This window comes from Haemaphysalis longicornis, unplaced genomic scaffold (genome assembly GCF_048455015.1).
Source record: "Haemaphysalis longicornis isolate Haplotype H1 unplaced genomic scaffold, Haemaphysalis longicornis Haplotype H1 scaffold_1, whole genome shotgun sequence".
NCBI lineage: Eukaryota > Metazoa > Arthropoda > Arachnida > Ixodida > Ixodidae > Haemaphysalis > Haemaphysalis longicornis.
Genome location: NW_027526203.1, coordinates 318029648 through 318044947, shown reverse-complemented (window position 1 = coordinate 318044947; position 15300 = coordinate 318029648). Strand labels below are relative to the sequence as shown.

General features: G+C 46.3%; 1 protein-coding gene across 3 annotated transcripts in view; it reads left to right on the top strand.

The window, feature by feature from the left end:
- Alpha-spec (alpha spectrin) overlaps positions 1 to 15300 on the top strand; it is a 74319-nt gene that overhangs the window by 42869 nt on the left and 16150 nt on the right. For all 3 annotated transcript variants that reach the window (XM_077682296.1, XM_077682295.1, XM_077682297.1), the window contains 6 exons: positions 3748 to 3896; positions 5529 to 5718; positions 6228 to 6331; positions 10272 to 10434; positions 12944 to 13213; positions 14557 to 14870. In XM_077682296.1, coding sequence (XP_077538422.1) covers positions 3748 to 3896; positions 5529 to 5718; positions 6228 to 6331; positions 10272 to 10434; positions 12944 to 13213; positions 14557 to 14870 — 1190 coding nt within the window. The remainder of the gene's footprint in view (positions 1 to 3747; positions 3897 to 5528; positions 5719 to 6227; positions 6332 to 10271; positions 10435 to 12943; positions 13214 to 14556; positions 14871 to 15300) is intronic.

Here is a 15300-nt window from a genome sequence, read left to right as displayed (position 1 = left end):
AGACTGTCCTGAATATAATGAACCTCTGGCCATTCTTGAGTCCTGGTATGCAGTGAGGCCTAGTGTTGTGTGGATTGTACAGAAGAAGGAAAACAGGACACCAAACTGAGTTGATTTAGTGCAGTGTAAAAAAGCAGGTGAAACTGGGCTGTGTTACAGTAGCTAAGGGGCATGGATGTTGAGTGCACAGGCAATGGTAGGCCGTTTGTTCTTTGAGAATATAGCGTGGGTGTGCAGATATTGGCATGTGTCAATGGAGGGAAAGTAGGGGGAGGGGTGGGGAAACAAATGATGCTTTGCAAAATATATTTAGCAAATGCACATGGGGAACTCTCTCTTTAAGATGCTGGAGATGCATGCATGGCAGGCCATTCCGTATATTGTGGGCCTCGCCATATAATAGCCTGGGAAATGCAGGGGCCTCACGGTCAGGTACTGTGTGCCTGTAATCCACCGTCAAGGCATCGCCCTGTATGAACTTCCCGTTGCTTGAGTGATGGTAAAGGCCTAAAGAAACCAGGGTACTGACACTGAACCATCTGAATTGGCTTCCGTTCACGTCTTGAGTTGCGCTATGAATTTGATGTTTCATATTTCACTGGACTGTCACATGTTGCATAAGTGGGCTCAACTGTACCTATAGTTTGCTTTTCAATGCCTTATGTGGCCTGATTGGATAATTAGGGGGCTGAATTACTCGCACAGCACTGGGAATAAAGTTACCTGGTCAGATACACATCACTTTGCACGTTTTCTTTTTCTTCTCTTTTTCTTTAGCACTAGTTTTTTTGGAGGGGCCGTGTATTGTCCAGTAGCACTGTTTCAGTTTTATATTTTGTAGTTGTGGGACCCCTGTAGGGCATATATATATAATCTATTTTTCCGCTGCTTCTATCGTGAGTTAACATTTTAACCACGTAGTAGCATGTTTGTTGTGTGGCTTTGTGTTGTTTGTAGCACATCTGCACCACATGCCCTTTGCAGCGCACACAGCCACCCCAAGTCTGCACAGCATGACCAGAGTTGTTCCAACTGGCACTGCCTTCGTGCTGATTAAACAGCCGTGAAACTCTGCTGCAGTTGGCTTCCCTTTAAATGCACCTTCTGAAGTCCAAGTGCTATACCATAGCGCAGGTGCCCGTAAAAAAAGGCTGTCAGAGCAAGAATTTGTTATTGCGGTAACTGCCAAATATGACCCGAGTGTGTAGAGCACTTAAGTTTTGGCCATATTATTGTTGATTCACTCTGCTTACTGGCGACACATTCCACAGCTCCTAGTTGCGATTGCTTTTAATCTACCAGAACAAAAATCGGAAGCTGCAAAGCAGAAGCAAGGCGTCCTGGCTGGCACTTGTAACTGGATCAGTGCACAAGTCGTGTTACCAATGAGGTTCCCACCTACTTATGGTATGAGTAAATTCCCAAATCTTGTGCCAGTTTTTAGTAATTCTCACTAATGAGCCTGGTCATGTTTTTCTTCTTCTTTATGGGTTAATGTGACGGGTGTCACTGAGGCAGACAATTTTTCTTCGAGATAGAGGGAATTTCAAAGCTGCAGGCTAAATCGCTTTTTATTAACAGTGCTCATGTTTTTTGTAATACAGTAGAATCTCGATGATACGATTCTGGGTGATACGAATTTCGGGATGATACGAATTTCTGAAAAGTCCCGGCAAAATTGCATTGTTTGCAATGGGAAAAATTTCGGCTGTTACGAACGGACCTGCGCGGCCCGGCGGATGATACGAACGAGCCAGCGAGGCGCCCGACTGCCGAACAAGCAAGTGGCGGCTCTCTCTCTCTCCATTTGTCACTCTTTTTTCTCCGGAAACGGTCGGGCTGTTGTTTTCTGCTCGCAAAAACGCGCCCCGCACGCCCCATGCGCGCCGCGAAACCTCTCGCACGCTGCGCACGCCGCTGCCGGCGGCGGCAACATGGCGGCGGCTTCGGCCGCGAAGTGGCACGGCCGCTTGAGCGACTGCTTCTAGCCGCTCTTTAAAATGCCGCTCAAGGCAGACACGAAGTTTCTTGTGCAGTAAAGGAGCTGATAACGTTGGCGAAAACGGTACTATAAAACACCATCCGCGCCGGTAGTGAAAGCGCCTATAAAATATCTGCCGGAGTGCTAAGCCTAAACATCTCGGGCGGAGCCACCGCGGGTTGTCTCGAGCGTTTCGCAAGTCGTCAGCGTCTTTTTCTGACAGGCAGGAGATACCGCGGGCGCGAAATCGTCAATGCGGCCGTGAAAGTACAGCGCGCGCAAAGCCGAGGCCTGCGAATCGCGTGCAAAAACGCACCACGCGGTTCACGCTTGACTGTTGCGGCGTGTAGCGAGCTTGGACACCGGGAGTGAGGAGACAAGCGCGAATCTAGGCGAAGCGTTACGCGCTCCATAAAGGACTGCTTTGTGACGTGGGGGTTTAAAAAAAGCAGAAAAAATCACGGATTTGTTCACGCGAAAGTAAGAAAAGAAATAAACGAAAACTTTTTTCAGCGCTCAATTTTTTGGTCTGTGTTGGTTCATACGAATTTCGGATGATACGAATATTTTTCGCGGTCCCGCGAGATTCGTATCATCGAGATTCTACTGTAGTACCTGTTTGGGCAAAACTTCTTGTAAAAATAGCGATTGGGACAGAAAAGAGGTACCTTGGCAATTTTTTTTTTTTTTGCACCCTAGTATTTGTTTCATAGAACCTTGCTCCAGTTACGCAAGTTGCAACGGTGTCTGTACCACTTAATGAGGGATGATTCTGTATGAAGTTGCGTATTGACACAAGCACTAAGGCTGTACGGAAAAAAAACTGCCTTTGTTGCAAACATGCAAGCAGTTTTGAGGATATTTTTTCTTGGGCCATTACTTAAATGCACTGCACCACTTGCATTTCATTACTAAAGATTTTCTTTTTCCCACATTAAGCTTGGTTGCTACCTTATTGAAAACTTCAAGCAGAGCACTGGGGAAAATGCAGAAAAGTCAGCGTTTCAACACCCTTGAAACTCATTGTTCAGCATAGTGAATGGCACACAGAGCAAATGTTCACAGCAAGCATAATTTCTTTAGAAGGTGCATTTTGTCTTGTGCTTTACTGTATGCAACTGTTGTGAAGATTCTGCTATAATCTTGTTCTATAGAGTTAGAGTGGTTAGTATAACTGTATTAGTGTTTTGTCATTGTTTTCTAGGTAATTTAATGTCAAAGCACTGTAGAAAGTTGCATTGACTTCTGCTTTTAAAATTTTTGTCACTACTAAAAGCATTCGGTGATAATGAATGATGGCGAGAAATTTGTTACTTTTAATATGCCTTTTAAAATTTTTAGTTAATTTCTCTAAAGTTTCTCTCACAGGCCAAGCAAATTGTTAACTAGTCCTTTTCTATCAGAACAATGATATGCTTGTCTCAATTCTTTATTGATATGGTTGTCCTCCTGTGTACTATAAAGCAGGTTACACCCTTTGAGAATATTTTGAAAACCAGGCAAAAAAGTAGTTTTTTAAAGAGATATAATTGCATTGCCTAGGAATATTTATTACTATTTCTAGAAACTTGCTAGGTGCTGTGACCTGTGCCCTTGCTGTAATATTATAAGCAAATTTGCGCCTTCTGTTGTTGTCAGTTCCCAGTAAGGTACTTCAGGCGAATTGTGCTCTTGCACTATCTGTGCCTGTACCACCCTGGGTAGTTGTGGAAGCATTCAGCCTGCCGATAGATCTAATGGTTGCCCTGTTGCCCCTTTCCCTGCAGGAACACCGCACCGAAATCGACGCTCGTGCCGGAACCTTCCAGGCCTTCGAGATGTTTGGACAACAGCTGCTTCAGAATGGCCACTATGCGAGCGTCGAGATTCAGCAGAAGCTGGACAAGATGACCGAAGCCCGCAAGGAACTAGAAAAGTGGGTTGCTTGTGCAGACTGGCCGAACTTTTTCCTCGGTGTCTGTGGCAACGCAAGGTGCAGGCTTAATAAGTGCATGATGTGCACTGTGCCCTGATTCAATAGCTTATCGCCAAATTTCTCATCTGTATCTGCTGAGTGTTGCTGATTAATTACTTCGTGACCAACATAATTTTAAATATTGTAGACTGGGAACAATTTTTTTTTTTTTTGGTGGCAAAAACAGCGCAAGCACAACTCCCAGCATTGTCCCTTGGTCCTAGGCCACTGCTATCTTTTTTTTTTTTTTTGGTTAGCTGCAGGTGACCCAAAAAGCATGCGCCATTTTTTTAGTGGGGGGAGGGGGAGGGGGGGTTGGACTTCGACAGTAGAAGCTGGAATTTGCATAGCATTAGGCTCGCTAGAATCTGCACTTACTCCCTGCTCGAGTTGCTCTTAACGATCAGAAGTGGTCCGTGGACTATCAAGTTACAACCAAAACTTCTCGAGCTTTGCCCGCTGTAAGCAAGAACTTGTGAATAATTCTGTGAGACTAGTAGATAACAAAATAATTTGAACTTGGCACCAAATATTGTAAAAATTTGATGGTGGCAGCATGTCTCAACTTGTCACTGTGTCGTGATCCATTTACTTATTACACAGTTCAAATTTTAGTAAAGCACACCAAAAGCAAACGAATGCAAATATTTGTAAATATTTTTATTCTTGACTTCATTTCAAACGTTTTGCGATCAAAAAAAAGTTTTGCGATCAAAACATTCGTGGACGTTCAGGGTATTCAGGGTTAACTACCTCCCTATAATGAGTTTCACAGTTTTCACAAACGGCACACTCGTAGAGCTCAAATTTCACAGGATCACATTTCATGGTGTATTTCAACATAAATGTAGGCAACAGCATTTACCTGGCTATTTATGAGTCCGAGGCTAGCCTTCATCTCTGCAAGTTAGACCTTGCTTTCTGCATGGACTGGTGGAGCCTTCTATTGGTAGAAAATTGAAATTCATGTCACAGAAGGGCTAAAGACGTGGCGGGTTAAATCCCGTTTATCAGTTTTTGTTTTTAAACAGTGTTTTATTCTCATGTACAAATAGTGGCAAGTTGCATTGTGGTTTGGTGTCATGGTTGCCAGCATTCCTCTTGGTGGCTGGGAAGCAGTAGTAGTAGTAAACTTTATTCAGAACAAAGGGGGAGGGGAGGGGGGTAGAGTTACGGGTGGAATCCAAAAGCCCCTAGCTTGGCTCTTGCAGCAGTTCTGTTCCATGAGGTTGCCGGGCAAAACCGCTCCACTGTAAGTTGTCTACGGGATGCGCTTTCACTTAGGCATACAGGTCACTTCAAGAGGAGCATACACTGTCAAAATTTCAGTTGTCAGTCCCTTCTTGCAGTGCATAGCTGTTGCAGCCTGCTACATCATCAGCAACACTTCTGGGGATCTTGATGGCTGCCCATCAACATTTCCAATGGCTGTCATCTCTAGGCACTTGCCATAAGAGCAGAGATTGGCAAGCGTGCACCTACCAGTGCCTTTATTTTTTTTCCACTGCCATCTTGGGTCCACTGCGGCCCAGTGACAGGGCAGGCGTTGAGTGGAGTGGAGACCAATGGCATGTACCGTGTTGTCTCTGGCAGGGCTTGGATTGCCCGGCGGGTCAAGGTGGACCAGTGCCTGGACCTGCAGCTCTTCTACCGTGACTGTGAGCAGGCCGAAAACTGGATGGCCAGCCGAGAGGCCTTCCTGGGCTCCGACGACATGGGTGGCGACAATGTGGAGGCCCTGATCAAGAAGCATGAAGACTTCGACAAGGCCATCAGTGCACAGGCAAGACCAAGTGCCTGCTGCCAGAACTGTTGTAAATTTACTTGCATGACAAGCTTGTTCCTTGTTTGTCAAAGGTTTAGCACTAGCCGGCCCCATTTTTTTATCACTTAGCATTTGTAGGCAGCCAAGCTGACAATGAAGTTTTTCTCAATTTTAGGTCACAATGAAAGCTTAGTTGATAATGCTTGTCATGCTGAGCAGTAGGTATTGACCTCTTCACAGTAACAATGCTAACAAGAAGTTTGAGGCTAGTCAATTCACATGTTGGAATGATGGGACCACATTTTGTATGTTTTTATTTTTCCTTTTGTTTCAAGGAGTTTCTCAAAATAAATATGGATGCACATCTTGATTAGGATGACTTGGTATTTTGTGCCATGCAGCAACATTTTCCCAAGGGCGATTTGATTGAGAAAATGGACAGGCTACAGTAGCTGCCACTGTATTTTTGTGACTTGTTTGTGTGTGCTTGCTTGCAAGACAGCCATGCGGAACTTGATGCATTGCAGGAGGAAAAGATAGCTGCTCTGGCCGCTCTTGCTGACAAGTTAGTGAGTTCCGACCACTATGCTGGCAATGACATCAAGGACAAGAAAGATCAAGTGCTGAACAGGTGAGTGTCCCCTATAAGTGTCACTGCTCTATCCATGAAAAAACACCCCAGCAGGCTGCACTGCAAACAGCTGGGCCTACTGGCTAAACTGTCTACCTGCAAACTTCATGAAAAGGCAGAGTATACAAAAAGAAGTCTCTGAACAAAACAAGTTGGCTGAATAAACCGTGGTGAAGGCATCCTGCAGCTAAAAATGGCTTGCAGGTCTGATTCCGGTCGGCAGCAGTCGTGTTTTGAAAAGAATGAAAATATAAACACCCCAGTATTTAAATTCAGAGAACCGCAAGTGATAATAATTCAGAACCCTTTGATAAAATTTGTTGGAATGACGGTCAGCATGGGCACTGGGATGAACGTCACGTGCTATCATGGTCTATTGCTTGTTTGGTGCAATAAACATGTTTATTTTAGCTGCATTTTAAAAAATGCACATTTGCAGACCCTGAGAACGACAATTCTGCAATGCAGTGAACAAGGAACACGATTGCTAGGGCCTTACAGGCACGTGCATGTTCATGATTGCGGTGCTGCAGTCTACAGCAGCCTGTACAGTTGGGCAGTGGTTGTGTGTGACTGGAGTTCAGTATATCCTGTGTGTAGTTCTTGGAAAGATATACAGAGTGCCCTTTTTTTTTATTGGGTTGTTCAGTATAGGATGTTGCTTGCTACATCTGGCTATTCAGAAGAATGAAACTGTGAGAGATGCCCATAAAATGGTGCAAGTGGCTTGTTCTTACTTCAAGAGGACGCACGAGTAAACGGCAATTTCGAGAAGCCATAGCTTGCTTGTTCTGGTGTGGACTTCTGTACAGCCGGCTGTAACCTTGTGTGCTTTTGTGTAAAGGAGGAAAGGCTGCGGAGATTGTAGTTGGGCCGTAACTTTTTTGTCAAGGAGTCCCACGTATACCTCAAAATTGAACCAAGTGCTGGTTCTGCTCACCTCTAAAACTTGAAATGTTGGCAATGTGCAGCGAGCTGTGTGAACATTGGGGCAACATTAGGCAGGCCATGTTTTTGGGAGCTGTGTGGTTCTGGCACTGGTGAACGCCATCACTACGACTAGATGTTTTATCTAGGGGTGTGCAAATACTCGAATATCCAAATACGAATCAAATACAGTCGAACTTAATTATATTGAACCCGTTTACATCGAATTGCCCTTTATATCTATCTATTTCTGGACATGGTACATTTACAATAAGAACATATAACAAAAGCTACGGTTACATTGAACAGAAATATCAACGACAACCGATATATTGAACGTCAAATGCTGCAGAAGTGCCCCCCCCCCCTTAGGGGCAGAGGAAAAATTCTGCCGGCACAAGTCTAAAAGAGGTTTACCCCGCCGCGCATGGGCAGTGGGTGGCTCTTTCCCCTCCCTCCCCTCACTATCCCTATTGTGACTGGGCCATCGCGTGCAGGGCGAGCTGTCGACGCCCCCCATTGCAAAAAATTACCACGGCCCACCCGCTATGCTTTTTTTTTTTTTTTTTTCATTGTGTGTGCGTTGTTCGCACTTTCTGGGCTTTTTCTGAAGTATAGCTGTGGTGGCTAGTGCTAGTGTCACTAAATAAAGGCTTATTTAGTGGTCGTAGTTGGTGCGAAGCAGCCAAATTTACCTTTCGCCGTGAAGCTGGCAATTGTAAATAGAGTCGAACTTGGTGAGGAATCAGACGTCCCCATCAGGCACTAGGTTCCCGAGAACACCTTGTCGAAAGTAGGTTCTTGGTAGATGTTACTAAATAAACCCGAAATTGCGTCAAATCTGCTGGCTTGTGCGTGCTGGTGATGAGTGAAAATAGTTTTAGCGCTCCGTATGTTCCGTGTTGTACGTAGTCACCGTATTGACCGGGACCCATCTGGGCACTTAAGGCATTCGTCGTGGTAGGGGGGATTAGTTCTGCAAGCCGGCCCTCGCCATGCCCGTGCATTCGTCGCGGTGGGGTGCACCTCCTCGCCCTTCCGCCCGCGCAGGCGCAGTCGGGTCCCGGTCAACACAATAACTACTACGTAAACGACGGAACAGACGGGCTGCTAAAACTCTCTATTCATGAGTCCAACGAAGCCACCGTTTGTGTTGCCGAAGTGTGGAGTGAACTGCCAGGATTTTCGCACACAGTTGCCAGATCAATGTTTGGCGAGTTTGCGAGTGTGGATGATGGTGTCATGACCATGGGAGAGTTTGTAGTCTTGGAAGACTACATTGCCGACATCGTACCGAGCGCAAGTGAAAGCGGGCACAACGAGGAAAGCAACGGCGCAATCCTTTACCCACAATTTCTGAAAAGATTGGTGCACTCGCACTAGTCTGGCACTTTGTCGCAAATGTGAAAGATTGCGGCCTCAGCTGCTCCAACCCTTTAGACAGTGGGGAGAAGTACATACCATCTCGTTGTTCAAGCAGAAGGTACAGGACTATTTCGAGCACGAGGACGCGGGTTCGATTCCCAGCCGCGGCGGCCGCTTTTCTGATGGAGGCGAAAAGCAAAAACGCCCATGTGTACGAGATTTCGGCGCACGTTAAAGATCCCCAGGTGGTCAAAATTAATCCAGAGCCCTCCACTACTGCGCGCCTCATCGCCTGCGTTGCGTCGGGGCGTTAAACCCCACAATCAATCAATTACAGGACTATTTCGTGCGAAAGTAAGGCAGTTTCACCAATACAGCGTTTTTATAAATGTTATGTTTTTTCATGACTTTCAATTTCTCGCTGCTTATATTGAGTTATCCCCTATATCGAACTGATAAGTGTTTTTTTGCGAGTTCGATGTATAACCAGGTTTGGCTTTAATACCTCCTTGAATAATTCAATTTGTATGAATCGATATCTGCTATGAGGTTTTTCGAATAGTCAAGTGGATTTCCGGAATGTGCCCGGCTCTGCGAAAGTGAGAGATATCGGCCTATGCTAATGCACTGCTGGTACACCATCTGCATGACAAGTTTTATCCAAATCTTGTTTTCGATTAGCATGCCTTGCAGAGGCCATAAATTTTATCTCGCTACACGGAGTAATTTGCGATTGCGGCGATAAGATCTTTCCTTCGTGCCGTCACCGTTGACTCTGGCCGCCATTTTGAATACTGCGACCGGATGCTTACATGTAGGGCAGCTTCTGGTAAAGCAATTGTTGCCGCTTTTGTTGTTTTTGACAGCACCTCCGTCGGTATAAAATGCAAAGCCGCTGTTGGTTTTTTTAATGCAGGTGGTGTATATTTGTTGCATGTTTTTTAGACCACAGGGGATAGAGCAGGCTTGCGCACAGCGACTGTAGTGTGAGCTTTCCTTCCGCAGCGTATTGTTCACGCTTCACACTCGCCATGTGCTTCTGATGAAGTGCCTTATCGTGGTCCATGGTTATGGTTGTGCTGTGTTTTCGTGTCATATTGTTCATGCCTGCAAAGTGCTTGCTTCGGAGTTGCAAGGCGCTGTTTAGTCATTGCCTACGGTTGCAGTACAGCAGCTCCAGTGCCAGTCTTCTTCCCCCCTCCTTTTCAAATGCGTATTGTGCTCGCTCGAGATTCCTGAAGTACTGCCCCACAGGGGTTCATCGACTGGACTGCTGCGAATTAGAGTTGAAAAGTGCGGTCTTCGGGTTGAAAAAGAACCTCGTGACTCCCGAACGTGCGAAGTAGCTTCTGTTCTTGCACAAAAACCTATGAAAAATCGGGCCTGTAAAAACAAATTGATATTTGATTGAAAGTTACGATTCAGTATTTGCACACCCCTATTTTTATCTTATTGCCGCATTGGCTTTGCGCAGGAAGTACCACTGCTTGTTTGAAGAGTGTGGCTTAAAAAACATGCAGTGCCTCGTGTAGAAACAACTTTTGTTAGTTGTAATTATGCTAGCCTATGCTTTAGGCGGAAAATTTTCAGCATGGCTCTGGATTAGTGGCTTGTTATCCGGATGCAAGCTTTTTTTTTTTTCTGGCAGATGGAAGCACCTCAAGGAAGCCTTGATTGAAAAGCGGTCGAGACTCGGAGAGTCTCAAACCCTGCAGCAGTTCAGCAGAGATGCAGATGAAATAGAAAACTGGATTGCCGAGAAGCTTCAAATGGCAATGGATGAGTCTTACAAGGATCCAGCTAACATCCAGGCAAGTTCTTGTTGCAACATAGTTGCTAGCTCTGGGCTTGCACTTCAGCAGGGGTGTAAATTGACAAAGGGATGACAAAGGGATTTTACCTTCTAAGGAATATTTTCTATTCTTACGTAGTGTAGTTCTTACTGAAACTTTGCTCTGAAGATGTCGAAAACACAGTTTTAATGTTGTAAACAAGAGTGACATTCTCGTGGACCTGGTGCAATACTTTGAATAAATATTGCAGTGAAATATTGTGAGCACACTTGATGTGGCTGTCTCTTTAGTCAGCATTTTACATTTTCGGCGCTGTCTGTCTTTTCAAGACTGCTAGCAATGCTTAATGAGGTTGATCTTCTACCTGAGTGTGGCCAGAAGTGATTATGCGACGTTTTGCATGCCTTTTTTTTCTTCTTAAGTTCATTCTAGTTGCTTTCTTCCAAGCAATTTAAATTCTTGTGTTATAACTAATGCATTCACTCGAACCTAGGCTGGCCTCTATTCTAGGCCGACCCCCGAAATTTGAAAGATCAGAAAATAAAAAAAGCTTACCTCAAATGTCAGCCGAATGAAAAAAGGGATTGGACATGGACTAGAACATGCACCTTGTTACGCTTGCAGCGCTTGTCGTAGCATGTTCAATGCTCACTTGTGGTCGTCAACATCGCTGTCCTCTTTGTTGCGGTCCTCTTCCCATAGCACTCTGTCTTCACTTCCATCCAGTGCGTTTGAGATGCTGCACTTACGGAAGGCCGGCAGAATTAGCTCGGCCGGAATTTCGTCCCATGCCACGGCGACCCAGTTCGTTACTTGGCTGAATGAAGCGCGCTTGATGCGCCCAGTCGGTGCGAGTTGGTGGTCTTGCAGCGTCAGCCAGTTGTAATGCTTCTGCAGCCTGTCCTTAAATGGATTGTTGATGGCCACGTCAAGCAGTTGTAGCTGGCTTGTCATACTGCCAGGTATCACCGCAATGTCCGTACCACCCTCTGAAAGCTGGACTTAGTGGCATCTGTCAAGTGGCCGCTGTAGAAGTCGAGAACCAGGAGTGATTCCTTAAAGCAGAGCCCCGGCACGGTGCTGCCAAGCAGTCTTAACCACTAATGGTTAAGACTGTTTGGCAGCGTCTTAACCAAGCACGGCGCTGCCAAACAGGGCACCACTCATCCACCAATTCTCATGGGCTCATATGACGTTTTTAGGGAAAACGTCCCTGGCTGGAAGAGTCTTCCTCCTAAAAATAGAATACGGCGACAGCTTTTGCCCATCGGCTGTGCAACACATCACAGTGGTACGCTGCTTCTTGTAGCCTGCAGTTTTGACTTTCACTTCTTCCACACCCTTCTCATTCCCTTCTCATTACCGATCTGGCCCAGTCTGTACTCCTTTTCCAACCACTTCTTGATGACAAAGTGCTGAAATGCGACTAGCTTCTCCTCAAAGTTACGGGGTAGCTTTTGGCACACAGATGTCCGCCATCGCTGGCTGAACCCGAACTACTTCCTAAAATGAGTGACCCAGCCCCTGCTGGCCTTGAACTGAGTCCGCGCAATGCCTTGAATGTTTGCGATCTCCCTCGCCTTCGCCTGAATTATATCCGTCATCACAGACATTCCACCCTATCTTTTCTGCTGGTTAAAGTCAGCGACTTCCTTCTCCACCTCGTGATGTGGACCTTTCTTGGGTCCTGTGAAGGCCATTCGCTTGGCAACGCAGTTGAAAAGTTTGTTTTTCTGCTTCCGCCATTGGCGCACGTTCTTCTCATCGAAGCCGAAGTCGCGCTGTGCCTGGAGGTTTTAAGTTCCCTCGGCCTCCAAGACTACCTTCCGCCTAAAAGTCGCAGTGTAACGGCACCACTTGGTGGGTGCCATGAACGTTCAAACAAAGCCTGCAAATCTGCAAGCTGCAAGCCTGTGGCCGTGAAATGGTGTTGAGTGTCTAGCGGTGACAGGAAAGCGACATCCTCAAATCTAAGCCAACCTCCGGCTTTCGTAAATGAAGCTACTTTTTTAAAAAAGTATTGGCATAGATTCGAGTGAATACAATAGTTTTTCTGTTGTTGTGGGGATGACCTAATGTATTGAAAAAAAGTATTTTTTGTATTTCTGCAACCAGTTTGCAAAGCACTTTATATACTAATGAGTTAAGTTAGGCGAGGGCAAGTTGGAGCATTACGATGACGTGAATTGGCGCAAAGAACGGGACATTAAAGTTGCGAGGCTCATTTCAAAGGCACAGTGTATACGGAAAAAAATGAAGCAAACAAGCAAATGTGAGCCAAGACCAGGGGAGGGCAATCGACTTGGGCTCAGAGGGGAGCATTATGTGAATCTCCTCCTTGCAAATGATGCTGCATGCAGGATGTGTGTTGTAGACTCTCGAATATTGTCCTTGTGTTGTTCAGCTTGGGTCAGTGGGAAACAACTGGGTGGTGAATTACTCGTCGTCCAAGTGCAATGGTCCAGAAAGGAGTTATTGAGCTGCTTCCATGCCCTCTTTTTTTTTTTTTCTTTTTCTACCTGTGCAGAGCAAGCACAAGAAGCACCAGGCCTTTGAAGCCGAGCTGGCTGCCAATGCTGACCGCATCCAGGCAGTGCTCGCCATGGGGCAGAACTTGATTGACAAGCGCAAGTGCGCCGGCTCCGAGGATGCCGTGCAGGCTCGCCTGGGCTCCATTGCCGACCAGTGGGAGCACCTGACCACCAAGTCCTCCGAGAAGAGCATGAAGCTCAAGGAGGCCAACAAGCAGAGGACGTTCAATGCCGCTGTCAAGGACATCGACTTCTGGCTGGGAGAGGTGAGTGGTCGAAGGTGTGCCACCCCTTGTTATCTGGTGCATTTTGCGTAGCACATGGCTGGCTAGCTAACGCAGAGTGGCGTGGGGTGCGCCAAATTTGTCAGTGGTTTTTTTTTCTGTCCGGCTTGAATGGTTTTAGTCACGAACTTTCAAGTTACGCGGTAAATATAGTGGTCCTAAAAGTTTTTAGCCAATCTGTCATGCGAGACCGCGTACTAAACTGGTGGCTTGTCATACCGCCACACACACCTCCATCATACGTTTTCACACTGTCCTGAGGAATCGAGGTTCCACATTATCTTTTGCAAGCACTGTACGTATTGTCCCATTTTTGAATCCCCATGTTGCTTCCAAGGGAAAGTTTATTCTGTAGGGTCAGGCCTTCTATAGTCCTCATGCAGAAACACATCTGAGAAGTTTTGCCAGTCTGTTCAGGAGAGCTATGAGGGTTGAGTATCAATCAGACACATCACTGAGTACATTCCTTGGCTGTTAAAGTATTGGGAGGTCGTAGACGTATGGATGTGTGTGCACAATGGACGTTACGTCTTCATTTCTACCAGTAAATGTGTGATGTACCACTCTCAGCCTGCTGCACACAGTAACCCGATTGATTTGGTTGATTATGGCGTCGCACCAAAACTACACACGTTATGAGGTGTGCCATAGTGGAGGGCTCGGTATTAATTTTGACCACCTGGGGATCATTAACATGCGCCAAAATCTCAAACACGCGGGTGTTTTTGCTTTTTGCCTCCTTCGGAAAAGCGGCCGTCATGGCCGGGAACCGAATCCGCATCCTTGGGCTCAGCAGCACAACGCCTTAGCCACTGAGCCACCGCGGTTGGTCACACAGTAACCCGCCATCTGATATCTGTACACCTGTTGTAAAGATTATTTTTAACTTATCAGCACTTAAAGGCTGTTTGTAGAGCCACTACCCTGAGTAAATCATCTGACATAAGCAGTTAGATGAAGCCTCAAAATCTTCCTTGTTTGGTTGCTGCGTTTAGGTTAGGTTTCTTCATTTAGTCACTTGAAAGCAGCATGGTTCAGAAGGTGTAGGCAAGAATGAGTGGGTTTGAATAAATGAGCAATTTTAAGAATAACTAAACTGATGTCCTTTGAAGAGGCTGCAGCAGCTTTTGTGAGACTTCTTTTTGCTTATATGAAGCTTTGGTTAAACTTTATGCCAAACTTTTAGGATGCTCTGAGTGGTTCACAGGCCATCTTTAGACTTCTTTGGATGCACTGTTTCACTGTTGCACTCCTTTGAATGCACTGCCTTGACGACGAGCATGTGAGGGGACTTAGTGGTGGTTTGCTGCCGTCCATCTTGGCAGGTGGAGTCCCTGCTGAAGAGCGAGGACAGTGGCAAGGACCTGGCATCAGTGCAGAACCTGACCAAAAAGCACCAGCTGGTTGAGGCCGACATTCTGGCTCACGAGGACAGGGTCAAGGACTTGAATGCGCTGGCGGACTCCCTGGTCGACTCGGGCCAGTTCCACTCGGGCCCCATCCAGGAGAAGCGGTCGTCGATCAACGAGCGCTACGAGCGGCTGCGCACGCTGGCCGCCTACCGCCGCTCCCGGCTGCACGAGGCCAACACCCTGCACCAGTTTTTCCGCGACATCGCAGACGAAGAGTCCTGGATCAAGTGCGCACCTCTCTCTCTTTCTCTCCCTCTCTGGGAAGTTTGGCTGCCTGGCACGGTTGTGCCTGTTGCTTTGCCTGAGGGCGTTGTTTTTCACCGAACCGTTTGGATATGGGGCCGAGCTTGTGGTGGCATCTTTTGTACTGCGCGAGGTGGGGGCACAAGGTTTATTGAGAAAATTAGATTTGTAGAGAGATACCAGACTGTCACTCGCACTACCACTAATGCTTAGTACAAAAACTACCAAGTCTAAGCTACTCAGGGCCTTTGAGCTACCCATTAATCTTGCTTTTCTTTTTGGTAAATACTGGGAGCAAAAAAAAATTACCTTTCACAGTATAGCAACAAAAAAATCTGTTTAGTGTTGTGCCTGTGAAAAGCCATCTGTTAAAGGCATCTGGCAGCGTAATGAGCTTACTTGGCTGTCGGTACC